The sequence below is a fragment of the Phyllobates terribilis genome, unplaced genomic scaffold (genome assembly GCF_046119375.1).
Source record: "Phyllobates terribilis strain yellow unplaced genomic scaffold, ASM4611937v1 Scaffold_7__3_contigs__length_470593459, whole genome shotgun sequence".
Classification (NCBI taxonomy): domain Eukaryota; kingdom Metazoa; phylum Chordata; class Amphibia; order Anura; family Dendrobatidae; genus Phyllobates; species Phyllobates terribilis.
In genome coordinates, this window is record NW_027362767.1 from 425862029 (window position 1) to 425881386 (window position 19358).

A 19358-nucleotide genomic window follows, 5' to 3' on the forward strand; every position below is an offset into this window, starting at 1 on the left:
TGCTTGAACAGAGTAGTGTAGGGGTTCCTGCATGAGCGCTTGCAGAGTGGAGTAGGGGCTCTCACATGAGTGCTTGCAGAGTGGTGGAGTGGCTCGCGTATGAGTACTTGCACAGAGTGGTGCAGGGGCTCGAACATGAGCATTTGCTCAGCATGGTGTAGGGGCTCGCACAAGAACACTTGCAGAGTGGTGTAGGGGCTCATAGATTTTGTACACCACTGTGAGCGTGCTTATGCCAGAGATCAATGCTTCTGTCTGCTGTGCAGAGTGCTTCAGAGCAGTTTTTTGAGTGATTGATGGAGGCTTAATGACTGAAACCCCCATCGGTATAACATGATAAAAAAAATTAACAATCTTTATAGGGTAGTCAGACGTTCACCCAATTCTTCTATGGGACAGCTGGGATGTTTCATTACAGTTGGTGGATGTTCCTGGGCAAAAATGTTGGTGCTGGGGCGCAATTCCACATATGGGACACCAGAGCAGAACTTGTGTTAATACTGATGCCCTTCAGATAAGTGACTAATCTGCGTCTGATGCTGCGCAGTGTACATATGCCCCAACTACAGCCGCCCCCAGGGGTAAAGCAGCACGTGATCCAAATATATTTTAATTTCCAATCGGAGGACAAGAGGATAGAAAAGTTGGATATTACCCATCTAGCTATAAGCGGTGCCAGACACGTCCGGCAGCTGCTTATCTCCATCCACAATAATCAAGTCCAATCTTCCGTATTCCTCTCCTTTTCCTGATATTCAGTCAGTATATGAATGTTTCGCCGCTTCTCTCCAGGATGTAGGATTTCTATCACCGTCTATATTTTATTCTGCAAGCTGCAATTTTTTTTCTCACCAATTCAACAGATTTTTGTTGCCCAGAAACCCTTGTTTGTAATTGCTCATTACACAGATACACTCGAAATTATTCCAAGAAGCGCTCGGATTATTGTCCTATCAACCGAGAAACTAATTGTGTTTACGCCCATCATAACAGCGGAGTCTGTCGCCTGCCAAGTTCTATTCTCGCAGATAGTGGTGAGCGCTCTGATTCCAGGCACATTATATTCATACACGTCAGGACAATCCTCTTATACAGGTCTACGGGGGGATCGTTTCGCCTTACAGAGACCACCGGCTGGTGTAAGGAGACTTATAGGCCGGGCAATGCTTCCTGGGAAAAGGTATGCAAATTGGCTCTCCTCCAGGAGGAAGGAAGATGACTCTTTAGTGCCCGCCTAGGCCTTCCATCCAAAACCTTGCTCTGAACTGGTAAGAACCTCAAAATTTCAGTCTACGTATTGGTGTCTTTGACTTGTGTAGAAGCCTCGGGCTTGGCTAAATGTCCCAAGTCACGTGGCAAGGAATAGAGACCACCGGCTAGTGTAAGGAGACTTATAGGCCAGGCAATGCTTCCTGGGAAAAGGTATGCAAATTGTCTCTCCTCCAGGAGGAAGGAAACTAGCTCTCTTGTGCCCGTCTAGGCCTTCCATTCAGCACCTTGCTCTGAACTGGTAAGAACCTCAAAATATCAGTCTACGAATTGGTGTCTTTGACTTTTGTAGAAGCTTCGGGTTTGGCTAAATGTCCCAAGTCACGTGGGAAGGATCGATAAAGAGTTGGACCTCCAGTAGGTCACATTAGACATGCACATTTCTTCCTCCTGGAGGAAAGCTAATTTATAACCTCCTAAAGGGAAGGAACTGAGGGGAAACCTATTCTGGAAATGACCAGCCGAGATGATGGCACATTCAGTGATGTCACTATACCCAGTGTGATGATGTCACTAACCCCCGATCTGCCCCATGTGCCCGTCCTCTGCCAGAAGGCAACAGTAAAGCTGGGCATAATAATTATATCTGGTGACCCACCAATGTAATGGGTCCAACAACCATCTTTATAGCTAGTCACCCAAATACCTCCTATTCTTGGGAAAACAGGAATGGATCTGACTAGTTGCCCCTGAGATTGGCAGCATCAGGTGCCTGGCCGCTGATTTTCCCAATAGCTGGATCTCTACGGGAAGACTATGATATTGTTTTTTATCTTTTTATGCATTTTTATCTAGATCTGCATTTCATCACCTATGATCACCTATGGTCACCTATCGATACCACAGGGCTCCAGTCACAGGCGGCCTCTGTATTGTATATCTGCTGCTTTTTCTGCGTATTTCCATCTAATGGACTTGTGAAATGTTGGCAGGTCGGGCTCTGCCACAGGGATAATGGCACGAGGCCAATGGTCGTAACTCTCTGCCAAATCTTACACCAAGAGTCAGTATAACAAATGGTTCAGGTCCTGGGAGTATAATATGAAGAAGACAAGATAGAGACAGTAATCCATGAATATTAAAGGTCGCAGCCTAAAAACTGTGCCCTATATATGCAGGAGGCTACGATGTGATGGTCTCAGGAGCCACCGGTACCTCAGAGCAGAAATCATGGCAGAACCGTGCAGGGTATCATTACCATACACCCTATTGGGGAATTCTGAGTTAAAAGATGGGGCTTCAAGTTGGGGTCCTCATCTAAGGAGAAACTACAAAGAGCGTCTGTGGCTCTGGAGGACCTGTCCTGTCTCGGATAACACAGAAAACCCAATGAGATTAATGGATACCCAGGTAATAGTTAATTTGCCCAGTGGTGGCGCTGCAGGGAAATTGAACATTTACTGCCAGGGTCATTGGACATTTCTAACACGTAGGAATTGTCCAATGCTGGAACTCCTTTGATGAGCAATTATTGGATAAAATGGTGACTAGATGTCAATGGTGTAGGATGGGGTGGGGCACAGGGTTGGTGGCCTTAGTTATCAAAATCTATGAGAGCACAAAATTCAGCCCCACTCCCACTCTCAAGTGATCCAGGACTCCACTGCACTGCTGCATCATCCTGGAGCAGCGCCCAGGGCGCAGAAAGTGCCCACCCGATGGCCAGTGAGACAACAAAGTTCTCACTCAGTATTAAGAAGTCAGCTTTGTCATCTCGGTCGCTGCCTATGCAAAGCGCAGCAGCCGATGAGCAACAGCGCAGCAGCAGACGAGAAATTCATCTCGGCTGGTGTGCTCTGCATAGGCCATGTCCGTATTGAATCCTGTGCTCTGCACTTTGCTCTCCCAAAGTTCCCTGCCTCTCCGCTCGCTTGTAATTGTGTCAGAGAGCTGACAAAGACCTGCTGGGAAAATTGTCCCAAATTTCAAAAGGCGCTCCCCATTGAAAAAAAAAAAAAAAAAAGGAACACTAACAATGCAATAAAATTAATGTTTTTACTACTTTTTTTGTAAACCTATCCAGGGCTAGTGCTAGGGTTATGATTAAGGTTAGGGTCATGGCTAGTGCTAGAGTTTTGACTAGGGTTAGGGTAATGGCTAGTGTTGGGCTTATGAGTAGGGTTAGCATTATGGCTAGTATTAGGGATATGGCTAGTGCTAGGGTTATGGCTAGTGCTACGGTTATGACTAGAGTTGTTGTAACTAGTGCTAAGGTTATGACAAGGGTTAGGGTTATGGCTAGTGCTAGGGTTATGACTGGGGTTAAGGTTATGGCTAGTGTTAAGGTTATGACAAGGGTTAGGGTCATGGATAGGGTTAGGGTTATGGCAAGTGCTAGGGTTCTGACAAGAGTTATGGTTATGGCTAGTACTAGGGTTATGACTAGGGTTAGAGTTATGGCTAGGGTTAAGGTTATGACAAGGGTTAGGGTTATGGCTAGGGTTAAGGTTATGACAAGGGTTAGGGTTATGGCTAGGGTTATCGCTAGTCGTAGGGTTATAAGAAGGGTTAGGGTCATGGCTAGGATTATGACCAGGGTTAGGGTTTTGGCTAGTGCTAGGCTTATGACAAGGGTTAGTGTTATGGCTAGGGTTATGACAAGGGTTAGGGCTATGGCTGGTGCTAGGATTATGGTAATAAAATAGCTGCATTTCAGAAATGTAACCAAAAGTAAAAAAAAAAAAAAAGTTTTTATTTTTTTTGTCAAATTTCAGTAAAAACAGAAAAAAAACAGAGGTTCAATGTCCAAACTATATTTTATTGGAATAAAAAGTTCAATACTTGACCGACTGAAGGGAATGTTAATGGCCTGTGGGTTAGGGGAACAAGATACTTGCTTTGCTCCGTCATATCATGACTGTACGTACCATAGAGGCAGACCATGCGGCTGCTGTGGGACCCCTCGAGAGGGTAAAAAAAATGCTAAACATACACATTACCCGTATACATATTAGGGTGGGATACGGAGTGTGGGGACCACTGCAGGGAATATGGCCCTGTACCATACAGGTAATATTCACATTAGTATAAATACATGGCTGAGGGGGAACTGCAGACAATGGTGGCGGGGGACATGGCGGAGCGCAGCAGAGGAGGCAGCCAGGGGAGATGGAGGCCGCACAGGATTACTTGTGTGCACTGTCAGACATTTGATCTGTTCCTGCCCTCCCCCGCTCCATTACCAGCCTCACAGTGGGGGGGACTCTCATTAAATAGGAGAAGAGGAGGAGGAGGGGAGACCCAGCGTCCATGATCCGCTATTGTTATACAAATGATTGGCCGCCCCCTGTTCTCCATCGGTCGGCCTCTTGTACCCATGTAAACAGGCCTGGACCCAACATGTGCGCCCATAATGATAATCTAATATGGCCCCTAGTGACAACTATCTTAGTATAGGGCGTCCCCCGACATTACACGCACCCATGAGAAACATGCACGTACATATAGACCCCATGGCCCGGTCTAAACAACCCTCCGTGAGTAGCCATTAACTGGCACAGAGCGCTGCTCTGGAGCGACATGGCGGGGGCAGGATCGTCACCTCGGTTGCCATAGCAGCCAGCAGCAGAAGAGGGCAGAGAGCAGCGTGCCCGCACCCCTCGCCCCCTGCCCCACGCTGCCTGTCATGGAGCTAGTAACCAAAGAAAGCCTCCCCGCTGGGCAGATGTAAATCCCAGGCGGCGGGAGGAGAGGAGCTGACAGCCGCCATGTACGACCGTCATCCACAGGTTCACAGGAGCAAATCCTCCTAATAATGGAGCTGCCGGACACAGTTATGTTCCTAAAGCCGATCATAAGTGTATGGACATAACCTGACGACGCAGCCCTCCGCTAACATGGCGGCCATTACATTCACCCAAAGATACACTGCAGAAGAGGCAGATTTGCCATTCAGGGGTCCAAGAAAGGCCGTGTGACCTCCATCTTCAGACAACGGTATAGAGTTCTGGTCTTAGCTGGGTTACAGCCCCCTATTGTGGTATACTATCTAGCGTTCACAAGTGCTATACAATTCCTAAATAATGCAACCATACAGTAATGCAGTCATACAGTGCCCATATAATACAACTGTATCGCAATGCAACCATACAGTGCCCATATAATACAACTGTACAGCAATGCAACCATACAGTGCCCATGTAATACAACTGTACCGCAATGCAACCAAACAGTACCCATATAATATAACTGTACCGCAATGCAACCATACAGTACCCATATAATACAACTGTACCGCAATGCAACCATACAGTACCCATATAATACAACTGTACCGCAATGCAACCATACAGTACCCATATAATACAACTGTACCGCAATGCAACCATACAGTGCCCATATAATACAACTGTACCGCAATGCAACCATACAGTGCCCATATAATACAACTGTACCGCAATGCAACCATACAGTACCCATATAATACAACTGTACCGCAATGCAACCATACAGTACCCATATAATACAACTGTACCGCAATGCAACCATACAGTACCCATATAATACAACTGTACCGCAATGCAACCATACAGTACCCATATAATACAACTGTACAGTAATGCAACCATACAGTGCCCATATAATACAACTGTACCGCAATGCAACCATACAGTGCCCATATAATACAACTGTACAGCAGTGCAACCATAGAGTGCCCATATAATACAACTGTACAGCAATGCAGCCATACAGTGCCCATATAATACAACTGAACCGCAATGCAACCACACAGTGCCCATATAATACAACTGTACCGCAATGCAACCATACAGTGCCCATATAATACAACTGTACCGCAATGCAACCATACAGTGCCCATATAATACAACTGTACCACAATGCAACCATACAGTACCCATATAATACAACTGTACAGTAATGCAACCATTCAGTGCCCATATAATACAACTGTACCGCAATGCAACCATACACTGCCCATATAATACAACTGTACCGCAAGGCAACCACACATTGCCCATATAATACAACTGTACCGCAATGCAGCCATACAGTGTCCATATAATACAACTGTACCGCAATGCAAACATACAGTGCCCATATAATACAACTGAACCGCAATGCAACCATACAGTGCCCATATAATACAACTGAACCGCAATGCAACCACACAGTGCCCATATAATACAACTGTACCGCAATGCAACCATACAGTGCCCATATAATACAACTGAACCGCAATGCAACCATACAGTGCCCATATAATACAACCGTACAGTAATGCAACAATATAGTGCATGTATAATGAAACCAAATAGTGCCCAAATAATACTACCGTAAAGAAATACAACCATATATTGCCCATATAATATATGATCATTTACAGTGTGTACAGGCCATCAGGGCCAGTGCTAGCCACTTCAGTAGTGACCGGTGATGCGCCTTAGTTGACCTGATGCCATATTAGCGGTCACTCAGTATTCCCATCACCAGATTTATGTAAATCCTCTGCCTTGTTGTATAATTCGCAGTAATGAGCGGCGCATGTGGAGGAGCGCGGCACAGGTGGAGGAGCGAGGCGCAGGTGGAGAAGCGTGGCGCAGGTGGAGGAGCGCAGCGAGGTCTCACCTGTCTTCTCTTTTATCTCGCACAATACACTGAAGAGGGCCGGCTTCATCCGGTGGCAGTTTAAGGCGTGTTTCCTGTAAGAGCGAAAAGAGAGAAAGGGTTAATGGAGTAAAAAGACATATTACTATTCCTTATGCTACATGACACAGCTGCTGCAGAACCTCTTTTTAAAAGATAAAGTGAGAGACTCCTAGACACCAATAATAAATGCCCTGCACCCTTTAAAATCTAGGTTCTGCAGCAGCTGAGGTGCGTATTAGGAGGTTCAGCAGCAGCTGAGGTATGGATTATGAGGTTCTGCAGCAGCTAAGGTGTGTATTAGGAGGTTATGCAGCAGCTGAGGTGTGGATTATGATGTTCTGCAGCAGCTGAGGTGTATTATGGCCTTCAGCAGCAGCTGAGGTATATTATGAGGTTCTGCAGCAGCTGAGGTGTATTATGGGTTTTGCAACAGCTGAGGTGTATTATGAGGTTCTGCAGCAGCTGAGGTATATTATGAGGTTCTGCAGCAGCTGAGGTGGATTATGAGGTTCTGCAGCAGCTGAATTGAACATGAACAATAAATTACAAACTACAGCTGCTGAAGAACCTCTTTAATAGTTGGAGAAGGTATGTTCTGCAAGGCGCTTATGCAGTGCTGCTGCTCTCTATATAATCATCCGTCTGAGACGTTTATACTGTATATACAGACATGTATACTCCTCCATGACCCCATAAGACCCCCCTACAGTGCACGGGACCCCTATCCTACAGATATACCACATTACAGGCCGCGCTTCGTCACCCTCGATGACTTCTACAACTATTCCTCCAGCAGCAGAGATAATTATCTCCCCGTATCTATTCTAGATCACCATGATGTTGACTGTTGATGGTTGTCAGGACGGCCTGGAGGATTGAAAACCGCTGCCATAAGCAGAGTACAATGGGAAGGAGGTATATTTAGGACGGCGTATAATTAGGTCAGTGTCCTTGGAAGGAGCAGGGGGATAGAGCTTCCATTACAGACTGCAGTGAAGCCATTGTCTTCAGAAAGGGTTAATAGAACACAGCGCAAAACTGATACATTGTATTAAGCCAAGTGGAGAGTCCGAGGGGGCGGATCACCAACATCGATCCTTGTGATGCCCCGTCCCCTTGTCCCAGCACTAAACATGACACGCTGCATGTATTTACCCGGTGTCATCATACATAGAGAAGTAACCACATAACAAAAAATGGTCCCTCTAGGGACAGTAATATAGCAATTAAAGAGGACCTATCACTTGTCATAAATATGTAATTTTTATTACCTGGTGTAAATGCCTCTGTTCTCCTGAATCCAGCGATGTTTTTCTTTTCTTCCTGCGCCTCTCTGTTCCTGAGATATGGCCTCCTCTGTTTTGTAGTCTTGTTATACAAGTGGGCGTAGTCTTCAACTCTTTGTGGGTGTGTTCTTGAGCATCATGCCCTCTTGACTAACAAGAGTAGATTTTTATACATGGAAGAAGAGGCCATATCTCAGGAACGGAGAGGGGCAGGAAAAAAAGGAAAACATCGCTGGATTCAGGAGAACAGCGGCATTTACACCAGGTAATAAAAATTACATATTTATGGCGAGTGACAGGTCTGATTTAAGGAGTCCTGAATCTACTGGGATTGTGTCTTTAATGTAATCACTTCTATATAATAGCCCTTACTGACACCATGCCTGTGGCTAGTAACGTACTTCACTGGCTTGTGCCCATAGACGTTGGACACATCCCCTCTAATACGCACATTGGCATCGGTTGCCCATAATCTCCCATCTTATAAAAAAGTGCACACCACAATTACAGGAGTGAACAGAGCCCTATAGTCCTCAGGCTGAGAATCCCCCCATTTCTAGGATAACCTCATCCAGCCGGCGCCGTCGTCCTCGTCGCTCCCCCCATGTTGAGTGAATGGTGCCGGCGTCATCCCGCACTCTCATCAGTTTTCTCCGTGCAGAAAGCTCATCCCATTTCGTCCCGATCAATAATCCCCATTTTCATTCTACTCTTGATCTATTACATCAATCCTGTATGGACCGAGCAAATTAATGTAAAGCCGTCTCCCGCCCGCGGCTCGGGAGGACATTTTGTGTGAATCCAATAAGAAGTGAATTCCGACCTGTAGGCAGCCGGCGACGGCGGCACACGGCAGGCAGACAAGCACCAAACCATGTCAGACAGTATAGGCCGTCACATTGCCAAAAATACAACATGGCCGACCCAATCCTCAGTGGTGGACACCAGGACAATCTATTCCTCATGCTCAAAACTGGTCAGTAGGGCCAACGTCTGTCTATTGTGCACGGACAACCCGAGGACTCCGTGACGAGGACGTCCATTTTGACCTGTAATATGGTTCATAAAACACCCCAAACTTTGCCTTACTGCACCTGTACATATCAGATGGACACCGAGACCGGCCAAGCAAATAATGTGTATGGGAGAGTCTGGACCCTTCTCTGACGGCAGGTGAATGAAGGATCGGGCATGCTGAATTTCAATCTGTCCAATCTTTTGTTCTTACAAGAGATAAGCCACTATCAGAGAAGACAGCAACTTATCACTCCACTAAAAACACATGAGCACTCAGGCAAGCCAAAAGTGCATGTGTACGAGGGGTAAAGAGGAATAACTGTCAGCTGAGCGTGCATGTGTACGAGGGGTTAAGAGGAATAACTGTCAGCTGAGCTGAGCGTGCATGTGTACGAGGGGTAAAGAGGAATAACTGTCAGCTGAGCTGAGCGTGCATGTGTACGAGGGGTAAAGAGGAATAACTGTCAGCTGAGCTGAGCGTGCATGTGTACGAGGGGTAAAGAGGAATAACTGTCAGCTGAGCTGAGCGTGCATGTGTACGAGGGGTTAAGAGGAATAACTGTGAGCTGAACTGAGCCTGCATGAGGTAGGGAGACAGGAGGAAAAGCTGTTGGCTGAGCTGAGCGTGCATGAGGTTGGGAGTCAGGAGGAAAAGCTGTTGGCTGAACTGAGCCTGCATGAGGTAGGGAGACAGGAGGAAAAGCTGTTGGCTGAGCTGAGCGTGCATGAGGTTGGGAGTCAGGAGGAAAAGCTGTTGGCTGAGCTGAGCGTGCATGAGGCGGGGAGTCAGGAGGAAAAGCTGTTGGCTGAGCTGAGCGTGCATGAGGCGGTGAGTCAGGAGGAAAAGCTGTTGGCTGAGCTGAGCGTGCATGAGGTTGGGAGTCAGGAGGAAAAGCTGTTGGCTGAGCTGAGCTGAGCGTGCATGAGGTTGGGAGTCAGGAGGAAAAGCTGTTGGCTGAGCTGAGCGTGCATGAGGCGGTGAGTCAGGAGGAAAAGCTGTTGGCTGAGCTGAGCGTGCATGAGGTTGGGAGTCAGGAGGAAAAGCTGTTGGCTGAACTGAGCGTGCATGAGGTTAGGAGTCAGGAGGAAAAGCTGTTGGCTGAGCTGAGTGTGCATAAGGTGGGGAGTCAGGAGGAAAAGCTGTTGGCTGAGCTGAGCGTGCATGAGGTGGGGAGTCAGGAGGAAAAGCTGTTGGCTGAGCTGAGCGTGCATGAGGTGGGGAGTCAGGAGGAAAAGCTGTTGGCTGAGCTGAGCGTGCATGAGGTTGGGAGTCAGGAGGAAAAGCTGTTGGCTGAGCTGAGCGTGCATGAGGTTAGGAGTCAGGAGGAAAAGCTGTTGGCTGAGCTGAGCGTGCATGAGGTTGGGAGTCAGGAGGAAAAGCTGTTGGCTGAGCTGAGTGTGCATGAGGTGGGGAGTCAGGAGGAAAAGCTGTTGGCTGAGCTGAGTGTGCATGAGGTGGGGAGTCACGAGGAAAAGCTGTTGGCTGAGCTGAGTGTGCATGAGGTGGGGAGTCAGGAGGAAAAGCTGTTGGCTGAGCTGAGCGTGCATGAGGTGGGGAGTCAGGAGGAAAAGCTGTTGGCTGAGCTGAGTGTGCATGAGGTGGGGAGTCAGGAGGAAAAGCTGTTGGCTGAGCTGAGTGTGCATGAGGTGGGGAGTCAGGAGGAAAAGCTGTTGGCTGAGCGTGCATGAGGTGGGGAGTCAGGAGGAAAAGCTGTTGGCTGAGCTGAGCGTGTATGTGAAGGAGGTAGGAAGGAATAGTTGTAGGTCAAGTTCAGTGTTCATGAGGTGGGGAGGGGGTATAGAGGAATAGATTTTGGCCAAGCTGAGGGTCCATGCATATGAGGTGGTGGAACTGGGGGAATAGATATTGGTTGAGCAAAGGGGGCATGTCTATGAGCGCTGGTCGGGATTAACAGATGTTGGCTGAACCGAGTGAGTGAGGTTGGAAGGGAAAGCAATGGGTCAAGTTGAGCGTGCATGTGTATGAGATAGAAGGTCAGGAGGAATTGCTATTGATTGAGCCGAGCATGCATGTATATTTGGTCGAGGAGTCTTGATGAACAGCTGTTGACTGAGCTGAATGTACATGTGTGTGAGATTGAGGGTCTGGAGGAACAGCTCTAGGTCAAGTCGAGAAATCATATGTGGCCGGGAGTCTGGAGGAACAGCTGTGGGTCAAGAGGAGCGTGCACGTGTATGAGGGGCAGTCAGGATTAACAGCTGTGGGCTGAGCCGAGTGTGTGAGGTTGAAAGTCGGAAGGAAAAGCTGTGGGTCAACCGAGTGTGCATGTGCATGAAGTAGAGGGTCAAGTCGAGTTGAGCATGCATATGTGGCTGGGAGTCTGGAGGAACAGCTGCTGGCTCAGGTAGAAGGTCAGGAGAAATTGCCATTGATTGAGCCGAGCATGCATGTGTATGTGGTTGAGGAGACTTGATGAACAGCTGTTGGCGGAGCTGCATGTGCATGTGTGTGAGGTAGAGGGTCAGGAGGAACAGCTGCGGGTCAAGATGAGCGTGCATGTGTAAGAGGGGTAGTCAGGATTAACAGCTGTTGGTTGAGCTGAGTGCGTGAGGTTGGAAATCAGAATGACAAACTGGGAGTCATTATGAGCGTGCATGTGTGTGATGAGGTAGAGGGTCAGAAAGAAAGTCTAGTAACTGAGCCAAGCATGTACAGTACAGACCAAAAGTTTGGACACACCTTCTCATTTAAAGATTTTTCTGTATTTTCATGACTATGAAAATTGTACATTCACACTGAAGGCATCAAAACTATGAATTAACACATGTGGAATTATATACTTAACAAAAAAGTGTGAAACAACTGAAAATATGTCTTATATTCTAGGTTCTTCAAAGTAGCCACCTTTTGCTTTGATGACTGCTTTGCACCCTCTTGGCATTCTCTTGATGAGCTTCAAGAGGTAGTCACCGGAAATGGTTTTCACTTCACAGGTGTGCCCTGTCAGGTTTAATAAGTGGGATTTCTTGCCTTATAAATGGGGTTGGGACCATCAGTTGTGTTGTGCAGAAGTCTGGTGGATACACAGCTGATAGTCCTACTGAATAGACTTTTAGAATTTGTATTATGGCAAGAAAAAAGCAGCTAAATTAAGAAAAACGAGTGGCCATCATTACTTTAAGAAATGAAGGTCAGTCAGTCCGAAAAATTGGGCAAACTTTGAAAGTGTCCCCAAGTGCAGTTGCAAAAACCATCAAGCGCTACAAAGAAACTGGCTCACATGAGGACCGCCCCAGGAAAGGAAGACCAAGAGTCATCTCTGCTTCTGAGGATAAGTTTATCCGAGTCACCAGCCTCAGAAATCGCAGGTTAACAGCAGCTCAGATTAGAGACCAGGTCAATGCCACACAGAGTTCTAGCAGCAGACACATCTCTACAACAACTGTTAAGAGGAGACTTTGTGCAGCAGGCCTTCATGGTAAAATAGCTGCTAGGAAACCATTGCTAAGGACAGGCAACAAGCAGAAGAGACTTGTTTGGGCTAAAGAACACAAGGAATGGACATTAGACCAGTGGAAATCTGTGCTTTGGTCTGATGAGTCCAAATTTGAGATCTTTGGTTCCAACCACCGTGTCTTTGTGCGATGCAGAAAAGGTGAACGGATGGACTCTACATGCCTGGTTCCCACCGTGAAGCATGGAGGAGGAGGTGTGATGGTGTGGGGGTGCTTTGCTGGTGACACTGTTGGGGATTTATTCAAAATTGAAGGCATACTGAACCAGCGTGGCTACCACAGCATCTTGCAGCGGCATGCTATTCCATCCGGTTTGCGTTTAGTTGGACCATCATTTATTTTTCAACAGGACAATGACCCCAAACACAACTCCAGGCTGTGTAAGGGCTATTTGACCAAGAAGGAGAGTGATGGGGTGCTACGCCAGATGACCTGGCCTCCACAGTCACCAGACCTGAACCCAATCGAGATGGTTTGGGGTGAGCTGGACCGCAGAGTGAAGGCAAAAGGGCCAACAAGTGCTAAGCATCTCTGGGAACTCCTTCAAGATTGTTGGAAGACCATTTCCGGTGACTACCTCTTGAAGCTCATCAAGAGAATGCCAAGAGTGTGCAAAGCAGTCATCAAAGCAAAAGGTGGCTACTTTGAAGAACCTAGAATATAAGACATATTTTCAGTTGTTTCACACTTTTTTGTTAAGTATATAATTCCACATGTGGTAATTCATAGTTTTGATGCCTTCAGTGTGAATGTACAATTTTCATAGTCATGAAAATACAGAAAAATCTTTAAATGAGAAGGTGTGTCCAAACTTTTGGTCTGTACGGTATATGTGGCCGGGAGTCTGGAGGAACAGCTGTTGGTATGTTGAGCATGGCTGTGCGTGAGGTAGGGGGTCGGGAGGAACAGCTATTGGTATGTTGAGCATGCGTTTGCGTGAGGTAGGGGGGCGGGAGGAACAGCTATTGGTTGAGATGAGCGTGCATGTGTGGCAGGGAGTCTGGAGGAACAGCTATTGGTTGAGATGAGCATGCATGTGCGTGAGGTAGGGGGTCGGGAGGAGCAGCTATTGGTATGTTGAGCATGCGTGTGCGTGAGGTAGGGGGTCGGGAGGAACAGCTGTTGGTATGTTGAGCATGCGTGTGCGTGAGGTAGGGGGTCGGGAGGAACAGCTATTGGTTGAGATGAGCGTGCATGTGTGGCAGGGAGTCTGGAGGAACAGCTATTGGTTGAGATGAGCATGCATGTGCGTGAGGTAGGGGATCGGGAGGAACAGCTATTGGTATGTTGAGCATGCATGTGCGTGAGGTAGGGGGTCGGGAGGAACAGCTATTGGTATGTTGAGCGTGCGTGAGGTAGGGGGTCGGGAGGAACAGCTATTGGTTGAGATGAGCATACGTGTGCGTGAGGTAGGGGGTCGGGAGGAACAGCTATTGGTTGAGATGAGCATACGTGTGCGTGAGGTAGGGGGTCGGGAGGAACAGCTATTGGTTGAGATGAGCATACGTGTGCGTGAGGTAGGGGGTCGGGAGGAACAGCTATTGGTTGAGATGAGCATACGTGTGCGTGAGGTAGGGGGTCGGGAGGAACAGGTATTGGTTGAGATGAGCATACGTGTGCGTGAGGTAGGGGGTCGGGAGGAACAGCTATTGGTTGAGATGAGCATACGTGTGCGTGAGGTAGGGGTCGGGAGGAACAGCTATTGGTTGAGATGAGCATACATGTGCGTGAGGTAGGGGGTCGGGAGGAACAGGTATTGGTTGAGATGAGCGAGCACGTGTATGAGTGGCGGGCAGGATCAACAGCTATCGGCTGAGCCGGGTGTAGATGTGTAGTTGTGGGTCAATCCGAGTGTGCACGAGTATACTGAGCTCAGAAAAAATTGCTGTGTGGCCATTTTAAGTCTAAATCAGACATGTGGTTAGTTTAAAGGGGAAGAGCTGCAATACCAGACACAGCCTATGACAAACGGGGGCACTGTTCTTTCGGAAAAAAATATACTTTTTTTTCAAATCTCACATAATCCCTTTAAAATGGGCAATGTTCCTAATCCAATAGTCTGCTCCGCAGAGGAGCATTGCAGCTTTAAAAGTCTCCTCACCTTGACATGCTTAACATGTCACTCCCTGCAAGGAGAAATGTTACCCCTTAGATACCGGTCTGACGCCTCTCACCCAGCCAAACCAGATCTCACACTTTGCACTGACGAGAGGCAGTACCCCGAAACACAGTGTCTGCAAATTGAGTTTCTGGTTCTGGCTTTTATCCTAAGTCATGTGACAAGGCTCATTAAAGGGTCAATATTGACTTTTAGGATTGCTACTTCCTGTAGGTGGCTCTAGAGTTCTAGTCCTCTTCCTCTCTGAAGAGACAATTTGCATAATCCAATAGTCCAAACCTCCTCGTCCAGATGAAGAAACTCCCCAATCCTGGAGGTACGTAGATGATTAAAGGGGAGCTCCACTTTTACTACGTAAAGCTCAGAATAAGTGATTACGCTGACAGTCCCTACTTCTGCCATAGATGCCCGCTCGGTACTGAGGAGGTGACGAGCGAAAGGCCCAGGGGGCATCTGAGGACCCTACAGATCTGTCGGACCCCTGAACTTTCGCCCTCACAGGAAACCATTTCCACTTCCAGTTCGTCTTTGGGGTCACATAGAGAATGAACAACCTTTACAGAAAGTGGCATCAAGCCCTCTCCTCACTGCCCGGCAATGCTGCCAACCACCGCGCCATCCCCCATACAGAGACCTTCTATTAATGACCTGCAGTTCTCCATGGCGGTGTTATATGGCCGGGATTTCTCACCCCGCAGCCTTATAAATAGGCCCTAATGAGCGTCACACCACACTTATAAAGAGCATTTTATGGGGTCAATAAACTTCCTGCGATTTCTCTTATCACAACAGAAACTGGAATTGTTCCTGAGCATTTAAAGGAGAATCTCCCTTATGGGAACTTTTCCTTCATCCTATAAATTCCCTCTGATTTATAGCAGATGGCGTCCTGTTATTCCAGGCAGAGAATTGCATTTGTAGAAAATCTGCATAAATTAGCATAAGATCACAGGGTCAGAGAGCTTCCAAGTAGACACTAATGAGACAGTGCCCCCGGAGGCCAAAGAGTGAACACCACCAGGAGGCAAATAATAAATCACTTGATGCTTTTTTTTTTTACACTACAAGGAAATCTACAGAGCCCGCCATTAATCTCATCGGTGGTCCTAACACCACGGACTGATCGTGAGTGGTCGGATACACAAATCCCGAGTCAACGACTTATTAATAGCAAAGGACAACAAAGGGATTTTTTTGCTTTTAGCACCAGATTCTCCCCGTCTTGGGCCCTATAGGGCCACAAGAGCTGCTTTTATGGCACATGCATCCTACATAATGTCTTATAGCAGGTTTATTCCTGTACACCAGGTGTGAACAGGCCCATGAAGGGTACAAGCGCGGCCCTCCGTGCACACCATTAGGGTCTATTGGATAAGGGATGTCCTTCTAATAGGGGATTCATGATTACCAGGTCTATGATGTTGGCTATGGATGGGCCACTTGGGCTTCCTTGGTGCTCTATCCCCCACAGTCCCAAAATGCCCCGCTGCCATCCTTATCCTTCGCTCAGTCACCCTTTCCCCCATAAACAATGGGCCACCCCCAAAACGGACCTCAGACCCCATAGCTGTAACCCTCAGGAGGCAAGGGGTGCTTTATATCCCCATTTCCCCCACAACTACACAAAAACTCCTCCTAAACATCCTACACTGACATTATAAGTCCCAGGAGAAACCATAAACTCCTAGAGCCGGCAATAAACCATATTAAAATATACGATACATCCCGTTATAAATAGAAACCGCCGGAGGTTCCAGAAACGCGTCAGAGGGGGATCAGCGCAAATGCTGAGGTTTATAGGGTAAACGAATCTCCCCGCTCCACCAGGGACCCGAGGACTCTTATAACAACACGGTTTAATGGGATTAGCAACGTTGTCATCAAGACGCCTTTTATAGGGTGAATTAAATGTCAATAATTATGCAACCAAATACCCGGAGCATCACCCGGCCCGAGCCCAGCGCTATATAAAGGAGGGCAGAAGAGGGTTTATTATTATATCAGGGGTTTAAAGGGATACACAAAGGACTATTGTCCCGGGAACGGGGTACGGCACTAAGTTGCAGCACAAACTCACTTGCTTTTTTATTTAGTAGCTTTAATATTGATAGAAACTCACGTATACACCAGGTTTTATACTAATTTGGCACAATTTACAATTAGCATTTTAAGCATAAGGCTTATGGGACAAACAACAAACTAAAATATGGGTAACAAAGCAAAAAGTAAAAAATATATATATATGTATATAATAAAAAATATCTATATAATTAATATATATAATAAATAAAAAATATATAATGAATAAAAACATGTATATAATAAATTATATACCAGTGTATATATATATATATATATATATATTTATGAAAAATAAATATATACATGATAAATTAAAAAATATATGTATAAAAAATATGGTATCTCTATAATATAAATATACATATAATAAATTTTAAAATATATATATGTATAATTATATATAATAAATAACAATATTTAAAATAAATATATAAATAATTACAAATATATATGTATAATATATATAATAAAAATAATATATATAATACATAAAAATATAATAAAAAAAATATATAATAAAACTATTTAATAAACAAGAAATATATAATAAAAAGTATATATAATAAATTAGAAAAAATATACCCATATATAAATATATATAGATATTCAATGTATAAAGCATATAATAGTAATAATAATAAATTTATTTTTTCTTTATAATTGTAAAAACATATTTGTTTTAATTAGCTATTAATACACAGTTTACACTAGTAATCTAAGAATGATATAAAATTATTATTAATATATGGTTCCAACAAACCAGAACAATACTGAAAACAACCTAAACAACAGCAGGCCACGTGCGTTATAGTCTCATGAAATACATAGAGGTCTGTAGGATTTATCTATGTAGCTTTTTTTAAAATAATTTTTAATTATTATTATTTTTGTAACAATATAGTAAATTAATAAAATAAATGGGACCCTTACCCAGTGTGTAACCAATAGATAGACGTGGTAGGTTATAGTAAACATATACCCCCCAAAAAAACATAAAATAAACAAAAAAATAAATAAAAATATCTATTTAATGAATAATGTAACGTAAATAAATAAAATAGACATTTCTCTGTATTCCTGGGTGGAATCACTTCCCTGGAAGTTTTTTTGTTTTGGGCTGGGGGGAGCAGGCAGTGACCAGATAAAGTGCACGTTGCTCCACTTAATACAAAACTAATTTGGTTATTATGATTTCCTTCGGGACTTGTATGGATTAATTTAAAATGCTAATTGCTATAATTATATGGAGGGGATGTGACTGTGCGGATCCTTCTTCCTCTTCTTCCAAACTTTTACCACTTTCATAGGGTAAACAGCAAGTTTAGAGGGGAGTCAATGATGCCCCCCCCCCATGCCATGCAGGCTGCTAGAATAATGCTCCTAATGAGCAATTAGTCCTTTACAAGGGCAATAAGGCCCCATAGTGCCCTGATAATTGGGGTTGGGGGGAGTTGGTGGCAGAGTGGGGACTGCAGTGGAGGCAGCACACAATGCAGGCCCCTCTGTACACAGGCCTCCCCCTCCCCATTATTGCCTCCCCTTCCCCATTATTGCCTCCCTCCCTCCCTGCACTCACTTTGCTTGGGCCTCATCCAGGCTCTGGTCAGTGATGGTCATGATCTGTTGCAATATGTCGCCAATGTCCTGCTTCCTGGGCTCCCCATTGTCTGCTGGGGTGTCGTGCATGGGGTGGGGGGTGAGGGTTTGGGGTCCCCCATGGAGGGGGTGCCCTGGGATGCCCACCCCCCTGGCCTGGAGCAGTCTTCCTTGCTCATCCATCTCCCTGGCTCGGCTACAAATGGCTCTTCCTCGGTATTGATCTGTTTTCTTCTCCCTTCCAGCTTGTAGAAGTCTCTCCCGTCCTTCCCCCAACTCCTTCTCCTTCTCCTTCCAAGTGTCTTCTCCTCCTCCTGGAAGTCAGTGTGTGGCCAGAGCAGCCTGGGGGGCTCTGCCGACCCCGGGGGCTATTAATAGCCGCCTCCGGAGCGTCCTCTGCTCCCGGCACAGATCCTGGTCGCCCAATATCAGTCGCGCCCAGATCCTGATCGCTCCTGCCGGGGGCGCAGAGCCGCGACTTCTGCAGCGGGGTGGTCTCCCCTCGGTCTCCCCTCTCTCCTCTCCTCTGTGTCTCTCCCTCTTTCTTCCTTCTTTATTAATGGGTCACCCAGGATCCAGCAGCGATGTTCCAGGCTGGGAAGAGAGGAGTGTAAAATGGTGAATAGCTGGGGAGAAGGAGGAGGAGGAGGAGGAGGAATGTGGCCCCGGAGCCTCTCCCCTCATGGACAATTCACAGCTCTCTGCTGCCTCCTCACTGTCACATTCCTCCTCTGAGCTCTCTCCTTCCTCCTCTCTCCTTCCTCCTCTCTCCATTCACTCACAGCCCTGCTGGCTACAACCTCATGTGATCCTTCTCTGCTGCCATTCATGCTGCTGACACCAGAGCTGCCACATTGTATCCAGCCAGAGCTCCTGCAGCAAGAACAGCTCTGCTGCCACAATGT

At 46.3% G+C, this 19358-nt stretch overlaps 2 protein-coding genes across 4 annotated transcripts in view; one reads left to right on the forward strand and one right to left on the reverse strand.

Annotated features, from left to right (window-relative positions):
* Positions 1 to 19156, reverse strand: part of PBX2 (PBX homeobox 2) — a 32171-nt gene extending 13015 nt beyond the window's left edge. Inside the window, exons 1-2 of one of the 3 annotated variants that reach the window (XM_073641892.1) lie at positions 18434 to 19156; positions 6856 to 6929 (exon numbers count right to left, since the gene is read on the reverse strand). In XM_073641892.1, coding sequence (XP_073497993.1) covers positions 6856 to 6929; positions 18434 to 18636 — 277 coding nt within the window. In that variant the 5' untranslated portion in view covers positions 18637 to 19156. The remainder of the gene's footprint in view (positions 1 to 6855; positions 6930 to 18433) is intronic. The other 2 variants (XM_073641890.1, XM_073641891.1) reach the window with 2 other exon arrangements.
* Positions 1060 to 19358, forward strand: part of GPSM3 (G protein signaling modulator 3) — a 145272-nt gene continuing 126973 nt past the window's right edge. Inside the window, exon 1 of the mRNA XM_073641898.1 lies at positions 1060 to 1268. The gene's annotated coding sequence lies outside the window, so the exon portion shown is untranslated. The remainder of the gene's footprint in view (positions 1269 to 19358) is intronic.